General features: G+C 31.8%; 1 protein-coding gene across 2 annotated transcripts; it reads right to left on the reverse strand.

Moving 5' to 3' along the window:
- Window positions 1-2,683: 2,683 nt before the first annotated feature.
- On the reverse strand, window positions 2,684-12,155 carry LOC127831988 (uncharacterized). 2 transcript variants are annotated; one of them, XR_008026604.1, is made up of 10 exons: window positions 12,078-12,155; window positions 11,629-11,664; window positions 10,611-10,793; window positions 8,904-9,199; window positions 7,988-8,199; window positions 7,505-7,598; window positions 6,909-7,008; window positions 6,028-6,159; window positions 4,674-5,528; window positions 2,684-4,527 (listed from the first exon to the last, which is right to left on the reverse strand). XR_008026604.1 is itself a non-coding variant. In XM_052357118.1 (9 exons), the coding sequence occupies exons 1-9, from the start codon at window positions 12,142-12,144 to the stop codon at window positions 5,452-5,454; spliced, it is 1,197 nt and encodes a 398-aa protein (XP_052213078.1). In that variant the 5' UTR covers window positions 12,145-12,155; the 3' UTR covers window positions 2,684-5,451. The 2 variants fall into 2 exon arrangements, 1 of the variants encoding a protein (XP_052213078.1); XM_052357118.1 differs by having other exon boundaries at window positions 2,684-5,528.
- Between the last annotated feature and the right edge of the window lie 740 nt (window positions 12,156-12,895).

Consider the following 12,895-nt stretch of genomic DNA (forward strand, 5'->3'; position numbering starts at 1 on the left):
TAAATAATTGATAAAACAGTTTATTGTAGGTGTTATTTTTCAAGTAAGATCTATTGATTTATATAAATGACGAAAACAGTATGAGACTATGTATAAGTAAACCCATTCATATTACAACATTTCAATTTTAGAGGAAGTTACAATAAGAGAACTAACGAGAGCGAAGACGGCATTTTAAGGGTTTACTCCCGATTGTTCCACGTTTTTATTTTAGGGTAAAAAATCAATAATGAAAAATACAGGTAAGTCGCATATCTGGGGCTAAAAAGGGGGTATTTATTTTGTGTATTTATTTGATTAAATTAACATAACATAATCACAAAATGTTTTTCTCGATAAATATTTTATTTTTATTCTCTTCCAATAGAGGAAATATAGACACATTTTATTAACATACATGCCATCATTCAAATACATATGTTCCTAACATTTTTGCTAATTTTTTGCATGCCTAGTCATGTGTTTTTTTTAACGAAGTCAATCTCATAGTATGTGATGTTGAGATGATATACATTTATCTTATATATCTTTAATATATATCTTTAAAAACATATATTTATATATTTTTAACCACCAATCGATTTAATACCTACAGAAAGTGCAATATGAATGTGTTAAAAAATCAGACAATCTGCGGCAATTTGTTCAATAGCAATCTCCATTTAATCTTAATATTTCGATTCCATGCATCAATCGTTCAATCCGTTATTTAATCCACCCTCTGAATAAAGATCATGTTTACTTTAATTCGAACGGCATTCTAACAATACTTCATATGTTATAAAATCGATGAGTATACAAGTATATATACTTACTACTAATCTGAAACCGTCAAGCAAAATGCACATCCTTTCGTGTTTATTAGTAACTAAAGCAACGTGGAATTTTGAAATAAGTGAAGTTAGATTAATTTATTGATAACGCATGGATATATAGATTAATGATTTTTTGAGATTTTTGACCGTTATTTTATTATATAAAATAACAGGTTTTTTCTTCTGTTTTTATAATTAATTTATATAATAACTGTGTCTATTTTAAAAAGGGAATGTCCATGAATCCCAATTTAAATAGGTGTTTTACAGGGTTTTTCTACTAAAAAAATCAAGTTTTTGTGATAATTTCGAGATGCTAATTTATTGAAAATAGAAAAAAATGTTATGCCAGCTTAACAAAATTCATTATATTTCAACTTAAAAGTCAATCGCTTGCATAACAAATGATTTCTTTCTTTTTTTCAGACAAAAACTTAAAATGTTATGCCAGGGTAACAAAATTCCGACCATTAAAACTCCAAGTGAAATGCTTGCAATGCGAAAGATTTCCTATTTACAGACAAAATTTAAAATGTTATGCCAGCATAACAAAATTCCAAACACTTCAATTCAAAAGTGAATCACTTGCATTTGGAATAATTTCTTATTTACCAACCAAAACTTTAAATGTTATGCCAGCATAACAAAATTCCAAACACTTAGACTCCAAAGTGAATCAATTGCAGTTGGAATCATTTCTTATTTACCAACCAAAACTTAAAATGTTATGCCAGCATAACAAAATTCCAAACACTAAGACTCCAAAGTGAATCAATTGCATTTGGAATCATTTCTTATTTACCAACCAAAACTTAAAATGTTATGCCAGCATAACAAAATTCCAAACACTTATACTCCAAAGTGAATCAATTGCATTTGGAATCATTTCTTATTTACCAACCAAAACTTAAAATGTTATGCCAGCATAACAAAATTCCAAACATTTCAACCTCAAAGTGAATTGCTTGCATAACAAATGATTTCTTTTTTTCAGACAAAAACTTAAAATGTTATGCCAGGGTAACAAAATTCCGACCATTAAAACTCCAAGTGAAATGCTTGCAATTCGAAAGATTTCCTATTTACAGACCAAAATTTAAAATGTTATGCCAGCATAACAAAATTCCAAACACTTCAATTCCAAAGTGAATCACTTGCATTTTGAATAATTTTTATTTATGAACCAAAACTTAAAATGGTATGCCAGCATAACAAAATGCATAAAATGTCAACAGAAAGTGAATGGCAAATACACACCCTATCTTTTCTTATTTACAGCAGCCAATTGCTAAATGTTATGCCAGCTTAACAAAATTCCTAACATTTTAACTAAAAGTAAATCACTTGCAAAAAAAGTGTCTATCATTTCTTATATAAAACACAAACTCAAAATGTTTTGCCAGGGTAATACAATTCCAAACAGTTCGTATTGTTTTGTATCAACAGACCCAAACACAAAATGTTATGCCAGGGTAACAAAATTCCAAACATTTCGCATTGTTTTGTATTAACAGACCCAAACGCATAAAGGTTATGTCGAATCACTCACATTGCATATTTCCTATAATTTCTACATTTCTTTTTTACAGACCCAAACTTAAAATGTTATGCCAGTGAAGCATTGTCAGATTTCACATCATTTTTAATTTTCAGTCTTTAACTCAAATGTTTCATTGGTATAACAAAATCCAATGCAAATCTCTTGAATTTCAATTTCTGTATCTATCACTGCTAATGTCACGAAGTAAAAATAATTCACAACTCAAACTGGTATTCCAGTGTAACAGAATTCCACGCATTATAACTAACAAGTGAATTGCTTGGATTTCCTATCATTTCTAATTTACAGACCAAATATTACTAGCATAAAAAACTTCCAACATTTATTAGCATAATATAACTTCAAAGTAGAAATGAGTCAAAGAACAAAAAGAACAGCAATCACTTTAGTTATGAGTATATGAGTTAGTTATTAGTATGAATTCTAAATTAAGAGAGTATAATATTCAATGTATCCAACATTTTAGGAACTGTCAACTTTATACACTGACCAAATGCCAGTTTTTCCTTTAAAGTTAACAAAACAGTTATTTCAAAATTATATAAAAAATTTAAACTTATGAACATAAATATATACATATTCTCATTTAAAAGACTAGTTGGCCAAGTTTTTTTAAATCACACAAAGTTGTTCCCATTTCAGTAAAATCACAATTTGATGATTGATAAAAATGTTTATATCAACATGAAACAATGTCTGTAGGTCACAGGATGTTCAAAGTATCAACGTTTCAAAACAAATATTTCTTTTATAGCAAAATTAAATCTTGATCTGCAAAACTGAACAGATTAACAGTCACAGTAGTAGAAATATATACAAAACAAGAGCTGTCACCATAGGATGGCATATGCCCCCTATAAACGCTTTGATGGAAGTAATGAGCATTTTTCGAAACCTAAACGCAGATTTCGAAACCTAAACGCGGACCCTAAAGTCAAGGTCAAGGTCACAGGGGTCAAAATTTGTGTGCGTATGGAAACGCCTCGTCCATATACACATGCATACCAAATATAAAGGTTATATCTAAAGGGACATAGAAGTTCTGAGCATTTTTCGAAACTTAAACACAGATTTCGAAACCTAAACGCGGACCCTAAGTTCAAGGTCACAGGGGTGAAAATTTGTGTGCGTATGGAAAGGCCTCGTACATATACACATGCATACCAAATATGAAGGTTATATCTCAAGGGACATAGAAGTTATAAGCATGTTTGGAAACTTAAACGCAGATTTCGAACCTAAACGCGGACCCTAAGTTCAAGGTCAAGGTCACAGGGGTGAAAATTCTTGTGCGTATGGAAAGGCTGCGTCCACATTCACATGCATACCAAAAATAAAGGTTGTATTTTAAGGGACATAGAAGTTATGAGAATTTTTGGAAACTTAAACACAGATTTTGAAACCTAAACGCGGACCGTAAGTTCAAGGTCAAGGTCACAGGGGTAACAATTGTTGTGCGTATGGAAAGGCCTCCTCCATATACACATGCAAACCAACTGTGAAGGTTATATCTCAAGGGACATAGAAGTTATGAGCATTTTTCGAAACCTAAACTCAAAGTGTGACGGAAATACAGACGGACGGACAGTCCGATCACTGTGTGCCTCCTTTTCTTCGAAAAGGGGCATTATATATATGATAACAGAACTTTAATAAATACGAATCAGGTTATTACAAAATAACACATTATCAATTAATAATGTTTACAAATAAGTTTGTACTAAATATAAAATATTTCAAACAAAAATGCGACAGGATTAATATGATGATTTAACTGTGGTTAATAAAAATCATTTCATTACCAATTAGGATGATATTTTATGTTGAATTCACTACAACACAAACATATGACCACAACTTGCAAATCTAAATCGAAAACAAAATATTTAGAATCACACTGTGATATGTACGTTAACAAATTACAAAGATTAACAATATGTACGCAATGAATGCAATACTACTGCTTTTTAGTAAAAGTAGTAAAGTGCCATTTATTTTTATCTTTTCAAATCAATATTACTCATTTAAAGTCGCGAACACACATGAAAATCAAAATGGACAAGATGCGTTTGTGAAACACAATGTCCCCCTATATGACGTTTGATTTTGAAGGATGACCTTGACCTTGTGAAGGATGACCTTGACGTTGACCTTTCATCACTCAAAATGTGCAGCTCCATGAGATACACATGCATGCCAAATATCAAGTTGCTATATTCAATATTGCAAAAGTATTCATAAAATAAGCGATTTGGGCCAAATATATTTGACCTCTGACCTTGAAGGATGACCTTGACCTTTCACCACTCAAAATGTGCAGCTCCATGAGATGCACATGCATGCCAAATATCAAGTTGCTATCTTCAATATTGCAAAAGTATTTATAAAATAAGCGATTTGGGCCACATATTTGACCTCTGACCTTGAAGGATGACCTTGACCTTTCACCACTCAAAATGTGCAGCTCTATGAGATACACATGCATGCCAAATATCAAAATGCTAACTTCAATATTGCAAAAGTATTCATAAAATGAGCAATTTTGGACATCTTTATTTGACCTCTGACCTTGAAGGATGACCTTGACCTTGACCTTTCACCACTCAAAATGTGCAGCTTCATGAGATACACATGCGTGCCAAATATGAAGTTGCTATCTTTATTATAGCAAAAGTTATTGCAAAATGTTAAAGTTGGCGCAAACAGACAGACCAACAGACAGACCAACAGACAGACCAACAGACAGACCAACAGACAGGGCAAAAACAATATGTCCCCCACTACTATAGTGGGGGACATAAAAAACTCACTTGTACATAGTGTAGCGTTCAGTAAGGGCTTTGAATAATATGATGGGGGGTGGGGGGAAGGGAAGAACGCCAGTTCAACAAATGGATACAACCAACTCTATTTTACAAATTCATCTGCAGGTTATTTTGGTGGACTACTACTATCAATAATAATAGTAACATTCAAAAGAAAATATGACAAAAGAAGTTAACACGTTAAAAAAAGCAACAATATTTATACAAGAGCCAGGTCTCTGGTCCATTTGAATTTAACTGCAGTCCCTCATTAGAGATCTCCAACTCTCCTCACCCACGATGACTTGATGCGGCTAAACCCATCGCTGAACTGCACTGAACAGTCACCTACAAAAATATTAAAATAACTGTTTAATACATGACAAAGAGAGTTTAAAATATATTTAAATTTCATATAACAATGGTTAACATGTACAAATAATACACATTTTTAACTGTTGAAAAGGGGGCATAACTGTTGTAATGGTTAACTTCAACAGACAAGTCGCACATTCACAACTTTATATTTTCAGTGACAATTCATGCAAGTTTTCAAAAGTGTACGTGAAAGAGTAAGATACCACCTTGGGACAAGTTCATGTCTATATACAAACAAAAAGATGGACACAAGTGGATAGACACCAATCCTGATTCAAATGGACTGGGGATGGGTCACAATATTCAATAACATATTTTAACTTAACCTTTATATTTCAGTTGGAAATATGTGGACAAACTGCCGTTAATAGCTTTCATGGGGGCAAAAAAGCTGTGATAATAAGTTGATTTTTTGTTTGTTTGTTAAAATTTATATTGAACAAATGAAGTCTATTTTTAAAAAATATACCATTCGCATATCTTTTAATGAGCTTTGCGGGAAGCCACTCTTCTCTGCCATCATCGAATCGCCAGAAGGCTTCTATTGGTTCCTCGATGGTCTCTGTTGTCTTTCCAGTTTTCTTGTGGTCCTGTGTAGACTCTGTGAAGCAAACGTGGCAAGAACTACTTTTCTTTACAGTATTTATGTGTTTACATGTGTAAATTAATGCAGGATAAATACTTACACGTGCACAAGAGTAAATATGAACAACATTTTTAAAGTTAATATGCTTATGAATAACTCATAGCTTATAATGATAAACAGGACATGTGTTTGTAAAAAACAGTTTCCACCAAATCCACTTTTGTCTCAAATCTCCTTTAATATCAAGAACACATCACTTATTCCCATGGTGATTAACATCATAATACACATAATTAATATTTAATCTTTCAAACAGGGGATGTACTTTAAAATGCAACAATGCACAGGTTCCTTTTTTGATGAAGTTTTATCACTCTAGCCACAATTCATTTCACTGTGGACCCTTTATTAAAGCTGGCTAGCTCAGCAGGAAAAGGGAAAGCGGATCCAATACTCAGCCAGGACACATAACAAATAGTACATCATGTGATATTACTTTGGAAAATTTAATTTAACAAAGTTCCCCTTTTTGCAAAAAAGGGTCTATAACTCTCAAAAGCTAAGATGGTAAAACTATAATAATTGGATAAAAATGATTATAAAGTTTAATAACTCTTAAAGTTATATTGAATTATTATATAAAAGCGTTATAAAGTCTATTAACATAGTTACAGGGGATAGAACGACAAACCAAATTTTCATTTTCCCACCAGTGAGAGCTTAACGTAATATTGATTCTCTAACAATATGCATTTGTCACTTACGTTTGGCAAGTTGACTTTTCAATTCGGAATTTTCATTCTCCAGCAAAGAACACCTGTCTTGTGATGCCCTGAAATCTTTGGCCATTTGGTTGTACTTCTCCTGAAAAAAAACGACATGTGATATATATGTTTCAATTCATTTAACCTTTTAAAGTCTCATCCTGTCATCTGCTCAATACATAAGACTCTGCGTATCTATGACGATATACCTATATCTGTTGCTTAATATAGGCTAACATCTTTCATTGTGGTTTGCAAACTCTTTTTTCAAGAATAAAGGCCATGCTCATTCCCCAATCGTTCAAAAACCCTGAATTGAAACTCATTCTTCTAATATATTAAACCAGTCAGACATTTAATATTAATGTTTATTCCAGCTTTTTTATATATCATTTATTGACATATTCAGCCCATTATACAAAACATTATTTAATCATTTATATTTGTCATCACCATAGAATTAACTAGTGATAAAATAAAACCTAAATGTTATTAATTGCATCTGTTAAATTGCCAACTCAGTTGAATCACAAAATACATTGATGGTATCAATGTGCACTGCTTTATCATCAAAAAACTAAATTGATACAACTTACAAGCAGATCTTCATATTGATTTCTTTCTTCCATCTCACAGGTAGACCCATCCTCAATTTTCCGCTTTTTCGATGATGCTGGTGAAAATTCCTTCCTAAGAGAGTGTTAAATCAATTTTTTAAATCAAGTTGGTCTCAAGTGAGTTTATGTTTAATTTATGTTTTAATTTGCGAATATGATATCACACACACCTTTAAAATTTTATTTGGACTATCCTCAACGGATGCTTGTTTCAATATTTTACATACAATTAAATCAGTTGATTTTATTTGACCTTGTGTCGTGATATATAGAACCACTAGATCCTTTTTACAAAATAGACGAACTGAAAATAGAGATTATATAAACCTATGAAACAATCTCCATGACTTTGTAGCTGTGTTAATTTTTATAAATAAGATGGTTCAAGATAATAATTATTTGATTGTTTCTAGATTATTGCAGATATTGTAGATTTATATTTTAAGAAGAACGTATTCTTACACTTTCTTGTTATATTCTGCCAGACCTAGCCTTTTCAGGATTTCCAGACATGTTTTTACTTCAACGTCAGACAATTTGACTAACGGCCGGAAAAACTTTTCGGTTATTTTAATGGCAGATTCTGACACATCCTCCACCATGGCCCAGATGTTCTGGTCCAGCTGAGCCATTTTCAGGTGAATCCCATACACTTGCTGGAACCGTCTCACGTCCTAAAACATTTCCAATTCACGAACACCACATTTTTTTAGCAAATGCTTGTGAATAACTAACATCCTTTAAACCACCATTTAATAAAAATACTGTGCAACAATAATACTACAACAATAATACTACACAAGATATAGTGTGCAGTTTTTTGTGTTTTTTTTGCTTTGATAGTTTGATGTAGGTTTTCCTTTTACAAGTTTGCTATAATGACAATAAAGAGAATATTTGAGGAAGAATATATTTAATAGAAATAAATAGATATAGTGGTTTTATGAAATTAATCCAAAACTAATTTATAAATAAATTTAAGTATTTACATAACTATACAATACAAATTAAGGTATGCATACAAGCTACAGACACATCGAGTTCAAGGCAAAACAACCTTTAGAATTAGAATCCCTTAGAGTTATAGTGAGCGAGTGGACATTATTTTCCTCTTTTAGTAACAAAGACCTTCACAGTGGTCTAACTGACCCCAAAAAGTATCCAAAGCTTAGTCAGAATGTATAAATAGAAAACATTAATCAAAATGTCTCCAGTAAGTTAAATAATAATGTACTGGCTGAGTTATTAGAATATTTAGTTATAATCTATTTTCAAGAAACAGTGAACCTTCACAATAATGGAAATGGTATATACCAGAAGAAAAGTGAAAAACACATGATTATCAAAATCATTTAAAATGATGAACCACTTTTTTTACCTTTACTTGGAAAATTGATGATAGTAGCCCCTTCCAGGATTTCATGTCTGCGGGGGTAAGGGGATTGGAAGGCCGAACCTGTCTCATCAATCTTACTTTGTCTACAAACGTGATCGGCTTCTGCTTTTCTTGAAGTACAACATTATGTTGCCACCCCACCGTCAATGCAGTCGCAGTAGATAGCAGTGAGTATACATTTACTTTGACAGTGGAGAGCTTGCTTTGTTCTCTTCTGATGAGAGATTGAAGTGCTTCCCTGGTGTGATTTCCACCTAGCGTCTCAACTTGAACTGCACCTGTAATCAAATGAATGCGATATGAATGTCATACTACCTTTTCTGAGTGTTTTTATATATTATTTAACAACAATTTTGCCCAGACAATATCTCTAAAAAAAATAATGATGAAACTAATCCACTCAAATAGTAACAACTTGATACAATTGCTATTTGTTTGTGTACATGATAATTTACTATGGTGTTTAACTATTAGAATCTAAATTTTCAGAACTATTAACATGAGGATTAAGATCTGAAAAAGGACAGGTACTTTAAAATAAACAAGATTTTAGTTGTATAAAATACTCTTTGTTTATACACTAAAACTCAGAACTAAAAAAAGGAAAATAATGTTCTTTTCATGTATGCCTTCTCACAAATTAAAATAATGTTACAACACAAATACCAATATTCAGTTACAGTTCAGTTATTGTACATTTGAATTGAGAATTGAGAGCATCAAAACAGGGCTCGAAATTAACACTTGCACACACGCAAAATGCGAGTGTAAAATACTGATTGCGAGTTTTAAGCCACTAGTGCTTTTTTGCGAGTAAAGAAATAGTGGGAAAAAAAACTAGTAATATAAATGCACTCGACGTCATCAACGCTAAACCGTAGGTCAATTTATAGAACGTCTGAATACCTGTATGCGGAAGCGCGCACCTTGTATGTAGACTGGTATACTTATAGTACAGATACGCGGATAGTATTGGTACAAAAAACCTGAAACAGTCGACTATTTACATTTGTTCATTGAACTTGAACAGACATGGCGTCGAAGCCAAACATAATAAGTTTCTTTTTGCCTACAGACGGAAATAAAAATACGAAAGATAAAGCAAAGTTAACCGTTGATTTGTATTTTGGTGACGTCGCACTCAACACGATATCATAGCTGATTTTTTTCAATGATTGAAAACCCATTAAAAATATTTCAAAATTGACACTTAAACTTTGTTTTCTGAGTGAACACGACACACTTATATTTGAAAACAATACCCTTGTTTTGATAAAGGCATTATGCCGAAACGTCAATTAAAGGAGTATAATCAGAGAGTTATCATTATTTAATATCCCTTCGGATAATTCAACTGAGCTAATACCCTTATGGTCCAAGGAACTGATATCTTTGTATGATTGCAGAAATAAAATGTGTATGTTAAGTACTTTTTATTTTGTTTTTATAGTACTAAATTTATGTCCAAACTTTTTTTATGTTTCTTGCAAAATTTGCGAGACTGTTTTTGATTTTGCGAGTTGGTATTAAAGTTGCTCGCAATGTTTTGCAAGTAGAAAAAAAAGTTAATTTCGAGCACTGATCAAAAGCAGGAAGTTTCTTGAATTATCACTATTTAGTATCATTTGATTTATTTCAAACAACTAATATAAATATCGAACAAATATTTACTTGCTGATTTATACCGACCTTTTGTCTTTAACATGGTTGTATCACATCGTTCTGGTACCATACCCACTAGGATGGTAAGCTGGTTTGTGAATCCGGACTGGAACGAATCCATCAGAAATTTGACATGCTGCAGGTCAAGCAGTCTTGACGTTCTTTTTGGTGTAGGTGGTACCAAATTATCGATGTGGACATCAAATAAACCTTTAATTAAAAAAAAAACAATTCCACAGCAATCTGTTTTTGCCTATTGGGATAAGTACCTGAACCAGCAAAATGGTAAAAATTTTGATAAAAAACCCTGAAATTGGCAAAATTCATCTGTATTATTCATTAAGTGTATTTCATTTGTTGATCTCAATAATTGTAAAATTAATAAAATTAAACTAAATTCATTAACTAAAGCTGCAACCTGAATGTTGCATTATATTTAAAAAAAAAATTTAATTGGGATTTTTTGACAGCAATTGGGAAATTTATATTTTTTCCTAATTTGGAAAGTGCTGTTATCAGGTACTTTATAAAGAAGGAAAAATCTCTTTGTTCCAAGTTTAAAAATATTAATTGAACAAATCTGTGATGGTCATAACTTTTTGCTCTTTCAGCCTCTAAAACATTTCATTTGTTTGCATTTGCACGTTAACAACCATTCTAAGACAAGTCGAAAAGTCATAGACATGTGTTCTTATACTTATTTTTATGATTAATAAAGTTCTTTATGTAAATGACATCATGGAACAGGAGTTTTGTTACATGCCCTATGTACAAATTCCTGTACATACGAACTTGATGCCCACAATAATCTCATTTAAGGTGCATATCAAAATTTGTGATTGCAGTGTACACATTTTATTATTGTTTAAAATAATGAATAAAAGAGCAAAAAATGCCATGTTTTTATATGCGTATTCTCATTTGGTACGCATTTTTTCATTATATGATAAAAAAGTTACAAAAGTTGCTTGTAAAATGACTTTGTACATTAATTTCAGGTGTGTTAAAGGAAAATCTCAACAAATAAATTCAGAAATGCTTTTACCCAAGTATTTCTGTTCAGCTTCCTTTTCATGTTTGCCTGAAATTATAACATGTAATATTTGAAAATTTTATTTCAATCTGATGATACATGCGAGTTAAACAATATGTGCTAAAATGCCTTTAAATTACACTTGTTTAAAAAAGTAATGACTATCTAATGACAGCCAAGTTTTTTGGAATGAAACACAATAAAAAAGAGAGCGTTTTGGTCCAAAGTGTGCTAAAAGTGTGAAAGCCTCAACTTAAACTTAAATGATATAGACATTTTGTAAAACCAAATCGGAGTCAAATTCGATTTCCTGTTCAAGTCAAATGCGTTCTTTCCTGCTAGAAACAATCAGTTTCATTACGATGCAATAAAAAGAAGGATTTGGGGAAACGATCCTAGCTTAGTCAAACTCAATACCAAATTTTCTGGTTGCATCATCAGTGCGAAAAGTCAACCAGTACCTTTGGCTGCAGTGTCATCTTCTTTCATGATCCCAATCTCCGCATCACTTTGGTCCAAAAAATCCATGTTCTACAACTCAATAGCAGACTCTGTTGACAATAGAAAGTTATAACAGCATGTTACCTTAAAACATTAACAGTAGTTTCTCTCAATGTATACACATAACATTATGCACATAATTAATCTCCATAACAAAATAACATTTTTCATACAGAATTTTGTGATTATCCAGCTAAACCACTGTAGCGATCCCTAAAAATTGATTTTTAAAATATTTTTTGTAGGTGCACAGCTTTCAACATAACAATCATGTATAATTTTAAAAAGTTAGGAAACTTATATTCAGACAGAACAAGTAAGTCACTAATGTACCATAGTTCAAAGAAAAGGAAGTTAATTAAAAGTCAATAGCACATAAAGTGTGTCAAATGCATACCATTTAAAGACTCGTCACTACTTTGTAGGTCAACCGTACTTGCAGGACTGGAAGTACGCACTTCCACTGCAATATAAATATCATTATTAAGGTAAAATATTTAAACTTATAACAAACAGCACAATAAGCTTTGGTTGTACAAACAATGTCATAAACATGTACGGGTGGCAGTTTCCCCCAAAGACGTTTCCACCCTAGACGTTTCACTCCCATTTTGGGAGTGAGAGTGAACTGTCTACATAATGTGAGAATATTCCACTTATTCCACTAGTACAACAACATGCACTTACTTATGATTTACATACATTCCTTAAACAGTTAAAACAAAAAAAATGATTTTTAAAGCAAGAAAAAAAAACAAGCTGCTTCATAGATAAAGTT

Source organism: Dreissena polymorpha, chromosome 5, assembly GCF_020536995.1.
Source record: "Dreissena polymorpha isolate Duluth1 chromosome 5, UMN_Dpol_1.0, whole genome shotgun sequence".
NCBI classification, from domain to species: Eukaryota; Metazoa; Mollusca; class Bivalvia; order Myida; family Dreissenidae; genus Dreissena; species Dreissena polymorpha.